This window comes from Oncorhynchus gorbuscha, linkage group LG11, assembly GCF_021184085.1.
Source record: "Oncorhynchus gorbuscha isolate QuinsamMale2020 ecotype Even-year linkage group LG11, OgorEven_v1.0, whole genome shotgun sequence".
NCBI classification, from domain to species: Eukaryota; Metazoa; Chordata; class Actinopteri; order Salmoniformes; family Salmonidae; genus Oncorhynchus; species Oncorhynchus gorbuscha.
In genome coordinates, this window is record NC_060183.1 from 41894731 (window position 1) to 41915535 (window position 20805).

A 20805-nucleotide genomic window follows, 5' to 3' on the forward strand; every position below is an offset into this window, starting at 1 on the left:
ACATTAATTCACTTGTAGAAAATGCATACATTCTTCATAAAACAAGAAGCATAAAAGCAATAATTCATTGCATGTATTCCTGCATGTGACAGGCTGCTATAGCACTGGCTCAGCCTTTTCCAAAGAAACTTAGCACTGTCTCCCATTTCAACCTCCAACACAATGTGTCTGGGGAGGTCCTGAAACACAAACACCTGCTTGCAGTTTATATGATTCAAGGCTATATCTTCATAGACAGTGAACATCGAATATTTAATGCATAATGCAGTGCATGCAACAATGGAGTTTAATAAAATAAGCTTTCATTTTCTATCACACTCTAATGGATCAGCAAGGTGGAAATAACTATTTCCATCCCAGAAACTAAAACATTGTTGGACAAATCTAGGTAGTGGCTCCTGATTTAAGTCAAATGTATTACGTTTGTGCCTAATGAACATGACCCAAGACAAGCATCATGATTCCATTATTTATAAGGCCACTATTTATTTATATATACCTATAGATAAAAAATATTAGGATCAGTTTCACTCTCCGGACCAGAGTTCACCCTTTCCATTCACCAGGGCATGCTGAGAATAGTGTCAACATCTTTAGCTCACAACAGCAATCAAAACAATCAATCCATAATACATGAATTGCTTCACTCATATAGTTATTAACATATTAAACTCAAATCAATCCTTCAGTTTTAAAAATCATTCAGTTACCAAATCAAATCATAATTAGAACCCAATTCATTATCCAACCAAAATGTAAAATGACATTGCTCAGTGATAGGACCAAACACTTAAAATCCTCAATTTAACACACATCGACATTGGCAGAATGTACATGTATATTAACATACAGTATAATTATCCTATAATTCTAGTATTAACATTCTTATCATTATTATAATTACAGATCAGTGTCCTAATATATTCTTAATCTAAATTACTATAATTTTAGCAGTGTGTAGAGTGGATGGCCCATGATAATGTTCCAATTTCAATGTCTCACCTGAACCACCACTACCTTTACCACCCATTATGTCTTGTCCATTTGTCAACCAGTATACCAGCGACATAAGAGAAGTATGGAACAGATTTCTCCCCACCACATGGACTCCTGTCACACTCCTGAGAGAAAAAACAGCTTAGATTGGGTGCTGTACACCGGTTGCTGGCTATGTCTCAGGTCTCTCAGTAGACAATAGAAGTGGTGCGGACGGGGCTTTATTGAACGCATTTGTCGCTCTTCTTCAGTCAGTTAGAGGGGGTTTTGAAGTACACACACTGTTTGGTCCAATGATCTCTTCCATGCATTAAGACACCAACTAACACCTTTCATAATAACCTCAAGAGAGGACAGATCAGAACAACAGTTTAGTTCAGTTCATTTTTGATTCCGGAAATCCAGACAAGCATTGACTATATGATAAATGATTACTTTTACCAATTATTCTTAATACCAATGTCTAAACATATGTCAAAGAGAATAACACATTCTACTGAAACTATTTTTTCAAATTGGCTATACTCCCCATCACACTGTCAACTTCACCGCAGAGCCACAGGATAAGGAAGTTAGACCTATAACCCATCGGGAGAAATCACAAGCAGCCATCAGACCTCATCTGGTGAGATTTGTATCAAAACGAACAGAACAAACAAAACAAGCAACACAGCAATACTCTTCTTCACATATCACTCAATACACTCGTACATACAGTTGAAGTCGGAAGTTTACATACACTTAGGTTGGAGTCATTAAAACTCGTTTTTCAAGCACTCCATACATTTCTTGTTAACAAACTATAGTTTTGGCAAGTCGGTTAGGACATCTACTTTATGCATGACACAAGTAATTTTCCCAACAAATGTTTCCAGACAGATTATTTCACTTATAATTCACTGTATCACAATTACAGTGGGTCAGAAGTTTACTGTGCATTTAAACAGCTTGGAAAATTCCAGAAAATGATGTAATGGCTGTAGAATATTCTGATAGGCTAATTTACATCATTTGAGTCAATTGGAGGTGTACCTGTGGATGTATTTCAAGGCTTACCTTCAAAATCAGTGGAAGAAGGGAAAAATAAAAATAAATCAGCCAAGACCTCAGAAAAAAAATTGTAGACCTCCACAAGTCTGGTTCATCCTTGAGAGCAGTTTCCAAATGCCTGAAGGTACCATGCTCATCTGTACAAACAATAGTATGCAAGTATAAACACCATGGGACCACGTAGCCGTCATACCGCTCAGGAAGAAGATGTGTTCTGTCTCCTAGAGATAAACGTACTTTGGTGCGAAAAGTGCAACTCAATCACAGAACAACAGCAAAGGACCTTGTGAAGATGCTGGAGGAAAGAGGTACAAAAGTATCTATATCCACAGTAAAACGAGTCCTATATTGACATAACCTGAAAGGCCGCTCTGCAAGGAAGAAGCCACTGCTCCAAAACCTCTGGTCTGATGAAACAAAAATATAACTGTTTGGCCATAATGACCATTTGGGGGAAAAAGGGTGAGGCTTGCAAGCTGAAGAACACCATCCCAACTGTGAAGCACAGGGGTGGCAGCATCATGTTGTCGGGGTGCTTTGCTGCAGGAGGGACTGGTGCACTTCTAAAAAAAGATGGCATCATGAGGATTGAAAATTATGTGGATATATTGAAGCAATATCTCAAGACATCAGTCAGGAAGTTAAAGCTTGGTCACAAATGGGTCTTCCAAATGGATAATGACCCCAAGCATTCTTCCAAAGTTGTGGCAAAATGGCTTAAGACAACAAGGTCAAGGTATTGGAATGGTCTTCACAAAGCCCTGACCTCAAGCCTATAGAACATTTGTGGACAGAACTGAAAAGGATGTGCGAGCAAGGAGGCCTACAAACCTGACACAGTTACACCAGCTCTGTCAGGAGGAATGGGCCAAAATTCACCCAAATCATTGTGGGAAGCTTGTGGAAGGCTACCAGAAACATTTGACCCAATTTGATCATATTACTCCAGTGCTAGCCTCCCTACACTGGCTTCCTGTTAAGGCAAGGGCTGATTTCAAGGTTGTACTGCTAACCTACAAAGCATTACATGGGCTTGCTCCTACCTATCTTTCCGATTTGGTCCTGCCGTACATACAGTGCCTTGCGAAAGTATTCGGCCCCCTTGAACTTTGCGACCTTTTGCCACATTTCAGGCTTCAAACATAAAGATATAAAACTGTATTTGGGGTGAAGAATCAACAACAAGTGGGACACAATCATGAAGTGGAACGACATTTAATGGATATTTCAAACTTTTCTAACAAATCAAAAACTGAAATATTGGGCGTGCAAAATTATTCAGCCCCCTTAAGTTAATACTTTGTAGCGCCACCATTTGCTGCGATTACAGCTGTAAGTCGCTTGGGGTATGTCTCTATCAGTTTTGCACATCGAGAGACTGACATTTTTTCCCATTCCTCCTTGCAAAACAGCTCGAGCTCAGTGAGGTTGGATGGAGAGCATTTGTGAACAGCAGTTTTCAGTCCTTTCCACAGATTCTCGATTGGATTCAGGTCTGGACTTTGACTTGGCCATTCTAACACCTGGATATGTTTATTTTTGAACCATTCCATTGTAGATTTTGCTTTATGTTTTGGATCATTGTCTTGTTGGAAGACAAATCTCTGTCCCAGTCTCAGGTCTTTTGCAGACTCCAACAGGTTTTCTTCCAGAATGGTCCTGTATTTGGCTCCATCCATCTTCCCATCAATTTTAACCATCTTCCCTGTCCCTGCTGAAGAAAAGCAGGCCCAAACCATGATGCTGCCACCACCATGTTTGACAGTGGGGATGGTGTGTTCAGGGTGTTGCTTTTACGCCAAACATAACATTTTGCATTGTTGCCAAAAAGTTCAATTTTGGTTTCATCTGTCCAGAGCACCTTCTTCCACGTGTTTGGTGTGTCTCCCAGGTGGCTTGTGGCAAACTTTAAACAACACTTTTTATGGATATCTTTAAGAAATGGCTTTCTTTCCACTCTTCCATAAAGGCCAGATTTGTGCAATATACGACTGATTGTTGTCCTATGGACAGAGTCTCCCACCTCAGCTGTAGATCTCTGCAGTTCATCCAGAGTGATCATGGGCCTCTTGGCTGCATCTCTGACCAGTATTCTTCTTGTATGAGCTGAAGGTTTAGAGGGGCGGCCAGGTCTTGGTAAATTTGCAGTGGTCTGATACTCCTTCCATTTCAATATTATCGCTTGCACAGTGCTCCTTGGGATGTTTAAAGCTTGGGAAATCTTTTTGTATCCAAATCCGGCTTTAAACTTCTTCACAACAGTATCTCGGACCTGCCTGGTGTGTTCCTTGTTCTTCATGATGCTCTCTGCGCTTTTAACGGACCTCTGAGACTATCACAGTGCAGATGCATTTATACGGAGACTTGATTACACACAGGTGGATTGTATTTATCATCATTAGTCATTTAGGTCAACATTGGATCATTCAGAGATCCTCACTGAACTTCTGGAGAGAGTTTGCTGCACTGAAAGTAAAGGGGCTGAATAATTTTGCACGCCCAATTTTTCAGTTTTTGATTTGTTAAAAAAGTTTGAAATATCCAATAAATGTCGTTCCACTTCATGATTGTGTCCCACTTGTTGTTGATTCTTCACCCCAAATACAGTTTTATATCTTTATGTTTGAAGCCTGAAATGTGGCAAAAGGTCGCAAAGTTCAAGGGGGCCAAATACTTTCGCAAGGCACTGTACCTACATGTACGCTACGGTCACAAGACCACAAGACGCAGGCCTCATAATTGTCCCTAGAATTTCTAAGCAAACAGCTGGAGGCAGGGCTTTCTCCTATAGAGGTCCATTTTTATGGAATGGTCTGCCTACCCATGTGAGAGACGCAGACTCGGTCTCAACCTTTAAGTCTTTACTGAAGACTCATCTCTTCAGTGGGTCATATGGTTGTAGTGTGTAGTAGAGTGTAGTCTGGCCCAGGAGAGTGAAGGTGAACGGAAAGGCTCTGGAACAACGAACCGCCCTTGCTGTCTCTGCCTGGCCGGTTCCCCTCTCTCCACTGGGATTATCTCCTCTAACCCTATTACAGGGGCTGAGTCACTAGCATTCTGGTGCTCTTCCATGCTGTCCCTGGGAGGGGTGAATAACATGAGTGGGTTGAGTCACTGACGTGATCTTCCTGTCTGGGTTCGCGCCCCCCCTTGGGTTGTGCTGTGGCGGAGATCTTTGTGGGCTATACTTGAAGATATCCCTCTAGTGGTGTGGGGGCTGTGCTTTGGCAAAGTGGGTGGGGTTATATCCTTCCTGTTTTGCCCTGTCCGGTGGTATCATCGGATGGGGCCACAGTGTCTCCTGACCCCTCCTGTCTCAGCCTCCAGTATTTATGCTGCAGTACTTTGTGTGTCGGGGGGCTAGGGTCAGTTTTTGTATCTGGAGTACTTCTCCTGTCTTATCCGGTGTCCTGTGTGAATTTAAAAGTATGCTCTCTCCAATTCTCTCTTTCTTTCTCTCTCTCGGAGGACCTGAGCCCTAGGTCCATGCCTCAGGACTACCTGGCATGATGACTCCTTGCTGTCCCCAGTCCACCTGGCCGTGCTGCTGCTCCAGTTTCCACTTTTCTGCTTGCGACTATGGAACCCTGACCTGTTCACCAGACGTGCTACCTGTCCCAGACCTGCTGTTTTCAACTCTCTAGAGACAGCAGGAGCGGTAGAGATACTCTTAACGATCGGCTTTGAAATGCCAACTGACATTTACTCCTGAGGTGCTGACTTGCTGCACCCTCGACAACTACTGTGATTACTATTATTTGACCATGCTGGTCATTTAGGAACATTTGAATATCTTGGCCATGCCCTGTTATAATCTCCACCCGGCTCAGCTAGAAGAGGACTGGCCACCCCTCATAGCCTGGTTCCGCTCTAGGTTTCTTCCTAGGTTTTGGCCTTTCAAGGGAGTTTTTCCTAGCCACCTTGCTTCTACACCTGCATTGCTTGCTGTTTGGGGTTTTTGGCTGGGTTTCTGTACAGCACTTAAACAATTGTTACCAAATACTAATTGAGTGTATGTAATCTCTGACCCACTGGGAATGTGATGAAAGAAATAAAATCATTCTCTCTACTATTATTCTGACATTTCACATTTTTTAAATAAAGAGGTGATCCTACCTGACCTAAAACAGGGAATTTCTGTCAGGAATTGTGAAAAACGTTTAAATGTATTTGGCTAAGGTGTATGTAAACTTCCGACTTAAACTGTATCACTCAAGGTGTGTAAACTTCAATCTAAAACCCCAGAGGACAAGTACCTCCCCCATAATTTTGACACATGACTACCAATGTGAGTAATGTGTAATTTAAAAAAAATAAAAATAAAACAGTATTACTGGTTAAAAAATAAAAAAAATATTTTCAAATAACAAATTCAAATTAGCATCACTACCCTTAATATCTCCATGAAGAAAAATAATTGTACCCATACAGTCATAGTTAAATAGACTAAGACAGCCTACCCATAGTCAAAGGCAACACCTTCTCCTTCTTCACATTGGTCCAAATCACAAATATGGCTAACTATAAACTTCATCATAATTATCAATATTACAAATTACCTTCAAATCAGTATTACAAATGACCTTAAATGTATTATCCAAATGGCTTTCCAGTGAGGGTGATCAAACCACACAGGAAAGTCAGGACAGAGGTCAGAGGTCATACAAACCCTTCAAATAAGTGTTTCTTACTATATTAGACTAATTAATGAAAAACAGTCAAACATTTCATACATTTCGTATCCTAGGGTTCCAGTAAGTTTTCAGTACTTGTCTTATCAAAAGAATTCACATGTTCAATTAAAACTCAGAAAATAATAACTTCAGAAAAATCCATGTATGTGTGCCCCTTTAAAAACTTCTCTAGGATAGGGGGCAGCATTCGGAATTTTGGATGAAAAGCATGCCCAAATTCAACTGCCTGCTACTCATCCCCAGAAGATAAGATATGCATATTATTAGATTAGATTTGGATAGAAAACACTCTGACGTTTCTAAAACTGTTTGAATCATGTCTGTGAATATAACAGAACTTATTTAGCAGGCGAAACCCTGAGGACAAACCATTCAGATTTTCTTTTTTAGGTCACTCTCTTTTCAATGAGGTTTCATTGGGAATCCAGATTTCTAAGGGACCTTCTTGCAGTTCCTACCACTTCCACTGGATGTCAACAGTCTTTAGAAATTGGTTGAGGTTTTTCCTTTGTGTAATGAATAAGTACGGCCATCCAGAATGAGGGTAACTTGAAGTGTTCTGTTAGATAGTTGTGCATGACTAGAAAGCTAGCTACAGTTTGTTTTCCTCCTGTATTGAACACAGATCATCCCGTCTTCAATTTTATCGATTATTGTTGTTAAAAAATACCTTAAGTTGTATTACAAAAGTCGTTTGAAATGTTTTGGCAAAGTTTACAGGTAACCTTTGAGATATTTTGTAGTCACGCAAGTTGGAATCTGTGTTTTTCTGGATCAAACGCGCCAAATAAATGGACATTTTGGATATATATCGATGGAATTAATCGAACAAAAGGACCATTTGCGATGTTTATGGGACATATTGGAGTGCCAACAAAAGAAGCTCGTCAAAGGTAAGGCATGGATTATATTTTTATTTCTGCGTTTTGTGTCGCGCCTGCAGGGTTGAAATATGCTTCTCTCTCTTTGTTCACGGAGGAGCTATCCTCAGATAATAGCATCGTTTGCTTTCGCCGAAAAGCCTTTTTGAAATCTGACATGCTGGCTGGATTGTGTATTTTTAATTTACTATCTTGCATGTGTGATTTCATGAAAGTTAGATTTTTTATAGTAATTTATTTGAATTTGGCACTCTGCATTTTCACTGGCTTTTATCCCAGAGAGGTTGATACCTTGGCACAAAGACAAACGGAAAACTCACTAAACCCAAATGAAAAAGCACACTCACAATAAATCAAACATAGTATTTTAAAACACCAACAAATAGTCATAACAAGTGTGTTGTGTGTGGGTATTTGCAAACCTTAAGGTAAAAACAAACAATAAAGGCCAGGCCTTATTTAATTTGGTAGTTTTCGGTTTCAATCTCACACACCGCTCTCCCCAAGACCATAGCCCTGTGAAACATTTCAAAGAGAGAAAATGACTACCCCCTTTATGCTGGAAAAATAATTCAATTTCATTAGCATTCACTATACTAATATCATAATCAGTAACCCAAAGGTTTATGATAATGATAAGTCCTTTTTACACACATTGTTTTAAGAATTAGGGAAGAGCTGATGCACTATGTCCCACATCGGCAAAATGTCCTTTGGCAATGACCGAAGGATCAAGTCAACTGGATGTACCAGTTTTGGGGTCAATTCCAGTTGGAATTTCTGTTTAATTCCACATTGGAAGAATGTTAATCTCTCATGAAAAATAAATATATAAATGTAAAGTTAAATAAAGTTAAAGATCTAGTTGTGGATTTCAAGATTAGTTAAACTTAAAGATCATCTGGAGTTAGCATTAGGGTTTTGGTCAATTACATTTGGAATGTCAGTTTTTGCCCTGAGTTAACTTAATTGAAATTGATCAGAAACCTGGGTACCAGTACCCCAGGAATCTCCAGAAGTAATTTGCCCTGTGGGTGACTTGTTGTGAGTGACATGACCTGTGACCCCTTGACTAACCTATGCATGTAAATTGGAGGGTGTGTGGGTAGAAGCAAGTGTAGTTCAACACATGTTCACCATTACACAGCTTTCTGAAAGATTAGCTCATGTCTCAGACAATAAAGAGCGTTGTTGCAGGTGGCCTACCTGAAGGCCTGACAGTCAGACCTGGGTTCAAGTACTATTTGTAATAATTTCAGATATTTTAGCCGGGCTTGTTTCTTCTTGCCTGGCATAATGGAACCAATAGAATCGTCACAATCGCCTCCAAGTGGCTTAGAACAAACTTTCAAAGGATTTGAAAGATTTTGAATACTATTTGATCCCAGGTATTCTTACAGTATCCTTCCAGCCTTGGCTCAGACTGTGTGTTGGCATTCATCTTTTCTAAACACCACAGAATCCATGGCCATGTTTACAGTATGGTGCCTACACCATTATCTTATTGTCTAGTGCACTGCAGTTCACTAGCAAAATTGAACCCTTTTCACTAGGGGGAATGCAACACTTAATTGGATTAAAAGACCACCCTTACTGTTGGTGTGGCTCCATTCATTCATATCAATCCAAATGTGAGCGAGATAGTTCCGCAGATATTATGAGCTGTATTCATTTTAAACATTAGTGGGGAATGCTCTAAGTGAATATTGTGCTTGTTTTTATAATCATGTTTGTAATTTAGTATTTTATTGTGATTTATATTGATGTGTGTGTTTTTTCATTGTGTAGGTCTCATGACACCCTGTTAGACAGTACTTTTTCTGTTGTGATCCTCAGGTCCATCTTCATGGAGTTTGAGAAGGATGTGGAGGTGAAGGGACTCCCAGCATATCGTTTCACCCCTCCTCGTGACGTGCTGGCCAGCAAGGAGGAGAACCCAGCCAACGAAGGCTTCTGTGTCTCCCCCAAAGAGTGCCTGGGTAGTGGAGTACTCAAAGTCAGCGTGTGTAAAAAAGGTAGTTAGCTCCAGCTCTCTACCTCCACCTCCTCTCCACCTCTCCTCTCTCTCTGTATTTCAGATCGGTGTAGTAGGCCCTATTCCATTTCAATCAGGTGTGTTCAGGGAACATATTGAGATATACACATCCCAGAACACAGACACACTTACATGCACACACGCATGCACACACACAGATACACACAGATAGACATACACAAACACACACACACACCATATGATACAGCTGCACCATCGAGAGCATCCTGATCGGTTGCATCACCGCCTGGTATGGCAACTGCTTGGCATCTGACTGTAACGCGACAGGGTAGCCTAGTAGTTAGAGCGTTGGACTAATAACTGGAAGGTTGCAAGTTCAAATCCCCGAGCTGAGAAGGTACAAATCTGTCGTTCTGCCCCTGAACAGGCAGTTAACCCACTGTTCCTAGGCCGTCATTGAAAATAAGAATTTGTTCTTAACTGACTTGCCTAGTTAAATAAAGGTAAAAAATTAATAAATTAAACACACTACAGAGGGTAGTGCGTATGGCCCAGTACTTCACTGGGGCCAAGATTCCTGCAATCCAGGACCTATATAATAGACTGAGCGCCAAGTCTAGGACCAGTTATTGTGTTACTTTTTCTTATTTTTTACTTTAGTTTATTAGGTAAATATTTTCTTGACTTTTCTTGAACTGCGCTGTTGGTTAAAACTTCTTCTGCCCCTTTTTTAAAGGAAACACTTTAAAGTTTGTGGAAATGTTAAAGTTTGTGGAAATGTGAAAGGAATGTAACAAAATATAACACATTAGGTCTGGTAAAAGATAATACAAAGAAATACATATTTGAAAGGCTATAATGTATTACTCAAGCCCAGGCGCAATTTACATGTTGGCCACTTGATGGCAGCAGTGTATGCAGCATTTATGTTCAATTTTTTTTGTCACGACTGCCCAAATGTGCCTAATTGGTTTAATAATAACTTTTCAAGTTCAAAATTGTGCAAACAATAGCATGATATTAGTTCACTCTAATATCTACCGTAAATTGCACAGTGCAGATAGATTAACAAGCTTTCTGCCAATATCAGATATGTCTATGTCCTGAGAAATGTTCTTGTTTACTTACCACCTCATGCTAACAGCATTAGCCTACGTTAGCTCAACCATCCCATGGGGGACCCACTGATCCTGAAGAAGGTTTAACAAACTATAGTTTTGGCAAGTCGGTTAGGACATCTACTTTGTGCATGACACAAGGAATTTTTCCAACAATTGTTTACAGACAGATTATTTCACTTATAATTCACTGTATCACAATTCCATTGGGTCAGAAGATTACATACACTAAGTTGACTGTGTCTTTAAACAGCTTGGAAAATTCCCGAAAATGATGTCATGGCTTTAGAAGTTTCTCATATGCTAATTGACATCATTTGAGTCAATTGGAGGTGTGCCTATGGATGCATTTCAAGGCCTACCTTCAAACTCAGTGCTTCTTTGCTTGACATCATGGGAAAATCAAAAGAAACCAGCCAAGACCTCAGAAAAGAAATTGGAAACCTTCACAAGTCTGGTTCATCTTTGGGAGTAATTTCCAAATGCCTGAAGGTACCACGTTCATCTGTATAAACAATAGTACGCAGGTATAAACACCATGGGACCACGCAGCTGTCATACCGCTCAGGAAGGAGACACATTCTGTCTCCTAGAGATGAACGTACTTTGGTTCGAAAAGTAGAAATCAATCCCAGAACAACAGCAAAGGACCTTGTGAAGATGCTGGAGGAAACAGGTACAAAAGTATCTATATCCACAGTAAAACGAGTCCTATATCGACATAACCTGAAAGGCTGCTCAGCAATGAAGAAGCCACTGCTCCAAAACTGCCATAAACCGCCACATTTTGCAACTGCACATGGGGACATAGATCATACTTTTTGGAGAAATGTCCTCTGGTCTGATGAAACAAAAATATAACTGTTTGGCCATAATGACCATCGTCATGTTTGGAGGACAAATGAGGACGCTTGCAAGCTGAAGAACACCATCCCAACAGTGAAGCACGGGGGTGGCAGCATTCATGTTGTGGGGGTGCTTTGCTGCAGGAGGGACTGGTGCACTTCACAAAATAGATGGCATCATGAGGATTGAACATTATGTGGATGGAAAATTACGTGGATATTTTGTAGCAACATCTCAAGATATCAGTCAGGAAGTTAAAGCTTGATCGCAAGTCTTCCAAATGGACAATGACCCCAAGCATACTTCCAAAGTTTTGGCAAAATGGCTTAAGGACAACAAGGTATTTGAGTGGCCATCACAAAGCCCTGACCTCAATCCAATAGATAATTTGTGGGCAGAACTGATAAAGCGTGTGCAAGCAAGGAGGCCTACAAACATAACTCAGTTACACCCGCTCTGTCAAGAGGAATGGGCCAACAACCTATTGTGGGAAGCTTGTGGAAGGCTTCCCGAAATATTTGACCCAAGTTAAACAATTTAAAGGCAATGCTACCAAATACAAATTGAGTGTATGTAAAGAAATATAAGCTGAAAAAAAATAATTCTCTACTATTATTCTGACATTTCACATTCTTAAAATAAAGTGGTGATCCTAACTGACCTAAGACAGTGACTTTTTACTAGGATTAAATGTCAGGAATTGTGAAAAACTGAGTTTAAATGTATTTGGCTATGTTGTATGTAAACTTCCGACTTCAACTGTATATGCTCCAAAATGACACCGTGGGCTGTGGTCAAAAGTGCATTATATGGGATAAGGATGCCATTTGGGACAAAGCTCTTGTGTTATGAAGTCTTTTGCTTGCCATGCTAATGCCCATTCTCTCAGGTGACCGTGGCTAGCATTTTAGTCACACCACCACTAACTCAAACTCAAAAAAAAAAAAATCAAAGTGCATTTAGAATTGCAACACACTTTGCAGTAAAGCAATAATAGAAGAACATAGAAAGCAAAAATATCTATTATTAAAATCCGGCTCAAGAGGTGTGTTTTTAATAGTGGTTTAAAAACCTCAATGGTGTTTGCCCCTCTTACCTGACAGGGCAAGCTATTCCACAACTGACGTGTTTTAATAGAGAATGTTCCGCCCCCCGCCTTGGTTCTGCATCTGGGAACCGGGAGCGGAGCGCCCTCACTGGATTGTAAGGAACAAGCATGTCTGTCAGATAAGAAGGGGCATGCAGTGACTTAAAAGTTAGGAGTAAGATCCTTAAAATCGAAAATCAGACTGATGCGTCACAGAGTAACTGGAGTGATGTGAATTCTCCTCAATTATAATCACAGCCGTATATATTCCCCCCCAAGCAGACACATGGCCCTGAACTAAGTTTATTTGACTCTATTCAATCTGGAAACCACATATCCTGAGGCTGCATTCATTGTAGCTTGGGATTTTAACAAGGCTAATCTGAAAACAAGACTCCCTAAACTGTATCAGCATATCTATTGTGCTACCAGGGCTGGTAAAACCCTGGATATTTCTATTCTAACTTCCGCCCTCCCCCGCCCTCCTTTCGGAAAAGCTGACCACGACTCCATTTTGTTGCTTCCAGCCTATAGACAGAAACTAAAACAAGAAGCTCCCGCGCTCAGGTCTGTTCAATGCCGACCAATCTGATTCCACGCTTCAAGACTGCTTCGATCACTTGGATTGGGATATGTTCCGCATTGCGTCAAACAACAACATTGATGAATACGCTGATTCGGTGAGCGAGTTCATTAGAAAGTGCATTGATGATGTCGTACCCACAGCAACGATTAAAACATTCCCAAACCAGAAACCGTGGATTGATGGTAGCATTCGCATGAAACTGAAAGCGCAAACCACTGCTTTTAACCAGGGCAAGGTGACCTGAAACATGACAGAATACAAACAGTGTAGCTATTCCCTCCGCAAGGCAATCAAACAAGCTAAGCGTCAGTATAGATACAAAGTAGAGTCGCAATTCAACGGCTCAGACACAAGAGGTGTGGCAGGGTCGACAGTCAATCACGGATTACAAAAAGAAAACCAGCCCCGTCGTGGACCAGGATGTCTTGCTCCCAGACAGACTAAATAACTTTTTTGCCCGCTTTGAGGACAATACAGTGCCACTGACACGGCCCGCTACCAAAACCTGCGGACTCTCCTTCACTGCAGCTGATGTGAGTAAAACATTTAAACGCGTTAACCCTCGCAAGGCTGCAGGCCCAGACGGCATCCCCAGAGCATGCGCAGACCAGCTGGCTGGTGTGTTTAAGGACATATTCAATCAATCCTTATCCCAGTCTGCTGTTCCCACATGCTTCAAGAGGGCCACCACTGTCCCTGTTCCCAAGAAAGCTAAGGTAACTGAGCTAAACAACTACCGCCCCGTAGCACTCACTTCCGTCATCTTGAAGTGCTTTGAGAGACAAGTCAAGGACCATATCACCTCCACCCTACCTGACACCCTAGACCCACTCCAATTTGCTTACCGCCCAAATAGGTCACAACCACACTGCCCTAACCCATCTGGACAAGAGGAATACCTACGTGAGAATGCTGTTCATCGGCTACAGCTCAGCATTTAACACCATACTACCCTCCAAACTCGTCATCAAGCTCAAGACACTGGGTCTCGACCCCGCCCTCTGCAACTGGGTACTGGACTTCCTGACGGGCCGCCCCCAGGTGGTGAGGGTAGGTAACAACATCTCCACCCCGCTGATCCTCAACACTGGGGCCCCACAAGGGTGTGTTCTGAGCCCTCTCCTGTACTCCTTGTTCACCCACGACTGAGTGGCCATGCACGCCTCCAACTTAATCATCAAGTTTGCAGAAGACACTACAGTGGCTTGATTGCCAACAACGATGAGACGGCCTACAGGGAAGAGGTGAGGGCCCTCGGAGTGTGGTGTCAGGACAGTAACCTCACACTCAATGTCAACAAAACAAAGGAGATGATTGTGGACTTCAGGAAAGAGCAGAGGGAGCACCCCGCTATCCACATCGACAGGACAGTAGTGGAGAGGGTAGTAAGTTTTAAGTTCCTTGGCGTACACATCACGGACAAACTGAATTGGTCCACCCACACAGACAGCGTCGTGAAGAAGGCGCAGCAGCGCCTCTTCAACCTCAGGATGCTGAAGAAATTCGGCTTGTCACCAAAAGCACTCACAAACTTCTACAGATGCACAATCGAGAGCATCCTGCCGGGCTGTATCACCGCCTGGTACGGCAACTGCTCCAGCCACAACCGTAAGGCTCTCCAGAGGGTAGTGAGGTCTGCACAACGCATCACCGGGGGAAAACTACCTGCCCTCCAGGACACCTACACCACCAGATGTCACAGGAAGGCCATAAAGATCATCAAGGACATCAACCACCCAAGCCACTGCCTTTTCACCCTGCTATCATCCAGAAGGCGAGGTCAGTACAGGTGCATCAAAGCAGAGACCGAAAGACTGAAAAACAGCTTCTATCTCAAGGTTATCAGACTGTTAAACAGCCACCACTAACATTGAGTGGCTGCTGCCAACACACTGACTCAACTCCAGCCACTTTTGGAAATTGATGGAAATTGATGTAAAGATATATCACTAGCCACTTTAAGCAATGATACTTAATATAATGTTTACATACCCTACATTACTCATCTCATATGTTTATGTATATACTGCACTCTATATCATCTACTGCATCTTTATGTAATACATGTATCACTAGCCACTTTAAACTATGCCACTTTGTTTACATACCCTAGATTACTCATCTCATATGTATATCCTGTACTCGATACCATCTACTGCATCTTGCCTATGCCGTTCTGTACCATCACTCATTCATATATCTTTATGTACATATTCTTTATCCCTTTACACTTGTGTGTATAAGGTAGTAGTTTTGGAATTGTTAGGTTAGATTACTCGTTGGTTATTACTGCATTGTTGGGACTAGAGGCACAAGCATTTCGCTACACTCACATTAACATCTGTTAACCATGTGTATGTGACCAATAAAATTTGATTTGATTTCTCTAGTATCTAAGAAAGGAAACGGAGATTTGAGATTGGCCTATTGTTTTTTTAAGAGGTCTAATTACAGCCTATTTAAGAGATTCAGGGACTATTCCAGTATGGAAAGATGTGTTTACAATTATTAGTGGGGGAAGTTATTTGACGTGCTTCGTGGGTTTAGGGTCAAGTTGGCAGGTGGAAGGCTTGGAGTGCATAATGAGTTCAACCAAGTCAGGGGTGTTAAACAATCCAGAATAGCTGTGATCTCCTCATACTCCTGTAGGGTTTGTGGCATATCAGATGACTTCATTGAGATTTTAACTCTAATTGTAGTAATTTTCTCATTTTAAAAAATCATCAAATCTCTTACAGGTGAGGCTAGAAAATGCTCAGGCAGGCTGGGGCCTGCTTCAATGTGGGACTTGCTACAGTGCTGAAGAGAAATCTAATCTATTTGTTATCATCTATTAATGTAGGAGTAGGACGCATGCGCAGACCCTAAGGCTTGCTTGTAATTTGTGATGCTGTCTGTCTTGCCATGCCAGCCAGCATACTTCAAGCTTGGAGGAATGCTATTGTGGTATTAATGCTAGAATCTATAATTTCTGCGAGGCTGCTAAAATAAAATCCAGGTTCAGTTCTAGGGCGGACTATCAATTCAATTAAAAAAGTTCTAAGTACATGGTTTGAGAGTACAGGATTTTGAGGAGAGACTGATACATTTAAAATATCAATACCATAGGATAGGGCTAGATCTAGCGTATGGCTATGGCAGCGGGTGGGCACAATACATTCTGAGCAAAGACAAAATACTCTATAAGAGAGGAAATTGCTATTCCCAGGGCATCACTGCTATTGTCCACATGTACATTAAAATCATCTATAATTACTATTTTGTCATATAGGATTACAAGGCTTGATAAGAATTCAGCAAATTCTGGCAAAAACATAGTATAAGGACCAGGTGGCCTTGTAAATTCAAGTAGTATTTTGCCTTAAGTATGGTATAGTTCAGAGTGAGTACCACAAAGCAGGAAAAGTCAGCAGCAGCAATAGGTTTTAAACATAGTCTGGGCTCTTGAATGACGGTTATCCCACTACCTCTTCCTGATTCACTAGATTTCCCATTGGAGATGCCTCATTTGGAGGCACATACTCATCAGGTCTCAGATAAACTCATAATATCCGTCTTTAAAAAAAAAATAATACAATAATAATACAATAATGTTTTGCCTTAAATCTTGTTGTTTTGTTGTTGCTCTGGTGAATGATAACAGTGATGCATATGTAGGACCCTGCTGTTTGAATGTTAAGTGACGAGACAGAGGCATTGATGCGAGTAACCAGTCTTGTTCAGTACATCACAATACATCCGGGTATCTCAAGCACACCGGTAAAACACATGAGTTGCTGTAATGAACGTTTACCAACAGATGGTATCACTGTGCCATCTTACACCCATAACACCTACCCCCTGAGAACTACTGTCAGTGTCGTGTGTATAGGTGGCAGGGAAGTCAGGGGCAGGAGAGTCAAAATAGAGTGTAAATGGAGTCTTTTAATAATTGACCACGTAACATGCTCAATAACACAAAAATGTACAGACATAAACAAACATGGGTACGAAGACCCCACGCGCACCGATACCCCCTAAAACTACACTGACAATAAAACAATCTCTGACAAAGACATGAGGGGAAACAGAGGGTTAAATACACAACAGGTAACGAGTGGGATTGAAAACAGGTGTGTGGGAAGACAAGACAAAACCAATGGAAAATGAAAAATGGATCAATGATGGCTAGAAGACCGGTGACGTCGACCGCCGAGCCCCGCCTGAATAAGGAGAGGCAACGACTTTGTCAGAAGTCGTGACAGTACCCCCCCGACGCGCAGATCCAGCAGCGCGTTGACACCGGCCTCGGGGGACAACACGGAGGGCGAGGTGCAGGGCGATCAGGATGGGGACGGTGGAATTCTGATAACATGGAAGGATCTAACACGTCCTCCACCGGAACCCAGCATCTCTCCTCTGGCCCGTACCCCTCCCAGTCCACGAGGTACTGAAGGTCCCTCGCCCGACGTCTCAAATCCAAAATGGATCGAACAGAGTACACCGGGACGCCCTCGATGTCTAGAGGAGGCGGAGGAACATCACGCACTTCAGCCTCCTGGAGCGGGCCAGCCACCACCGGCCTGAGGAGAGACACATGGAACGAGGGGTTAATACGGTAATTAGTGGGCAGTTGTAACCTATAACATACCTCGTTCACTCTCCTCAGGACTTTAAACGGCTCCACAAACCGCGGACCCAGCTTCCGGCAGAGCAGGTGCAGGGGCAGGTTTCGGGTCAAGATCCAGACCCTGTCCCCTGGTGCAAACACCGGGGCCTCACTGCGGCGACGGACTGTGCCAATTTTCTGGCGCCTTATGGTGCGCTGAAGGTGGACGTGGGCTGCCTCCCAGGTTTCCTCAGCACGCCAAAACCAATTGTCCACCGCAGTAGCCTCGGTCTGGCTCTGATGCCACGGAGCCAGAACCGGCTGATACCCTAATACACATTGAAAAGGAGTAAGGTTAGTGGAGGAGTGACGTAGCGAGTTCTGGGCCATCTCTGCCCAGGGCACGAACTTCGCCCACTCCCCCGGCCGATCCCGGCAATAAGACCGCAGAAACCTACCCACATCCTGGTTAACTCTCTCCACCTGCTCATTACTCTCGGGTGAAAACCTGAGGTAAGACTAACCGAGATCCCCAGACGTTCCATGAACGCCTTCCAGACCTTTGATGTGAACTGGGAACCCCGATCAGACACTATATCCTCAGGCACCCCATAGTGCCGGAAAACGTGTGTAAACAGGGCCTTTGCCGTTTGTAAGGCCGTAGGGAGACCGGGCAAAGGGAGGAGACGACAGGACTTCGAAAACTCATCCACAACGACCAGTATCGTGGTGCAACCCCTGTGAAGGTGGAAGATCAGTCAAAAAATCCACCGACAGATGCAACCACGGCCACTGAGGAACGGGTAGAGGTTGTAGCTTACCTCTGGGCAGGTGTCTAGGAGCCTTGTACTGGGCGCACACCGAGCAGGAGGAAACATAAATCCTCACTTCCTTAGCTAAAGTGGGCCACCAGTACCTCCCATCAAGACAGTGTATCGTCCAACCTATCCCAGGATGACCAGAGGAGGGTGACGTGTGAGCCCAATAGATCAATCGGTCGCGGACAGCAGACGGAACGTACAGACGACCAGCTGGACACTCAGGGGGAGAGGGCTCTGCATGTGACGCCCGCTCAATGTCCGCGTCCAGCTCCCACACTACTGGCGCCACCAAACATGAAGCTGGGAGTATGGGAGTGGGATCCATGGACTGCTCCTCTGTGTCACACAGCCGAGACAATGAGTCTGCCTTAACGTTCTGGGAGCCTGGTCTGTAAGAGAGTAAACACAAAACGAGTGAAAAACATGGCCCACATTGCCTGGCAAGGATTCAGTCTCTTCGCCTGCCGGATGTACTCCAGATTGCGGTGGTCAGTCCAGATGAGAAAAGGGTGTTTAGCCCCCTAAAGCCAATGCCTCCATGCCTTCAAGGCTTTTACGACAGCTAACAGCTCCCGGTCCCCCACATCATAGTTTCGCTCCGCCGGGCTGAGCTTCTTCGAAAAGAAAGCACAGGGGCGAAGCTTCAGTGGCGTACCCAAACGCTGAGAGAGCACTGCTCCTATCCCAGCTTCGGATGTGTCCACCTCCACTATGAATGGCAAAGAGGGATCCGGATGAGCCAACACAGGCACCGAGGTAAACAGATTCTTCAGGTGTCCAAAAGCCCTGTTCGCCTCTGCCGACTACTGCAAGCGCACCAGGCCCCCCTTTAGCAGTGAGGTAATGGGAGCAGCCACCTGACCAAAACCCCGGATAAACCTCCGGTAGTAATTGGCAAACCCTAAAAAACGTTGCACCTCCTTTACCGTGGTTGGAGTCGGTCAATTACGCACGGCTGCAATGCGGTCGCTCTCCATATCAACTCCTGAAGTGGAAATCCGATGCCCTAGGAAGGAGATGGATTGTTGGAAGAACAGGCATTTCTCAGACTTGACATATAGATCATGCGCCAACAGGCGACCAATCTATCGCACAATCCCCCCGTCGATGGGGTGGTAATTGAGTCGCCTTCTTTTTTACAGAAGGCGAGAGCCAAATCTGCATATTCGGGGGGAATGCGCAAGGTGGACACCTGGTCTGGACTTTCCACCGTAGTAGCCCCAACGGAAACCCCTAAACACCTACCTGATCAGTCTCGCGACCACCCCGTGAGAGCCCTCTGTGGCCAAGAAACAGTGGGGTTATGACAAGCTAACCAGGGTAGGCCTAGCACCACAGAATATGCAGGAGAATCAATAAGGAAAAGACTAATCTTCTCCTTCTGACCCACCTGCATTATCATACACAAAGGTGCGGTGACCTCCCTGATAAACCCTGACCCTAATGGTCGACTATCTAAGGCATGAATAGGGAAAGGCATATCCACAGAAACAATAGCGATCCCTAAACTATGAGCTAAACTTTTATTAATGAAATTTCCAGCCGTGCCTGAATCTACTAGCGCCTTATACTTGGAATGCAGGGAAAAATCAGGAAAAGAGGCAGAGACAAACATTAGTGCAACAGAGGGATCTGGATGAGAATGGTGCCTACTCACCTGGGGTGATGCCAGAGTGCCCTGCCTTCTCTATTCCCAGAGGAACCAACCCGGCACCAACCAGCAGTGTGCCCTCTGCGGCCATGAATGGTGCTCGAGCGGGAACCCCCTCCAGTCTCCCTGCGCACCATCCCTCCCAATTCCATAGGTTCGGGAGAGAGGGTGCGGGAGGATGGAACAACCAGAACCCGATCTAGACGTCCAGGAGTAGAGGGGAAACAGAGGGTTAAATACACAACAGGTAACGAGTGGGATTGAAAACAGGTGTGTGGGAAGACAAGACAAAACAAATGGAAAATGAAAAATGGATCAATGATGGCTAGAAGACCGGTGACGTCGACCGCCGAGCACCTCCCGAACAAGGAGAGGCAACGACTTCGGCAGAAGTCGTGACAACTACACTGTTTAGGATGTAGTTTTATTGGTCTTGTGAATCCTGAGCCATCTGTGTGTTGATCTAATATTAGCTGCATCTCAAGGGTTTG

At 43.4% G+C, this 20805-nt stretch overlaps 1 protein-coding gene across 1 annotated transcript in view; it reads left to right on the forward strand.

Annotated features, from left to right (window-relative positions):
- The window catches only part of LOC124048663 (lysosome membrane protein 2-like), a 65623-nt gene that overhangs the window by 30580 nt on the left and 14238 nt on the right, over positions 1–20805 (forward strand). Inside the window, exon 7 of the mRNA XM_046369669.1 lies at positions 9458–9636. Coding sequence (XP_046225625.1) covers positions 9458–9636 — 179 coding nt within the window. The remainder of the gene's footprint in view (positions 1–9457; positions 9637–20805) is intronic.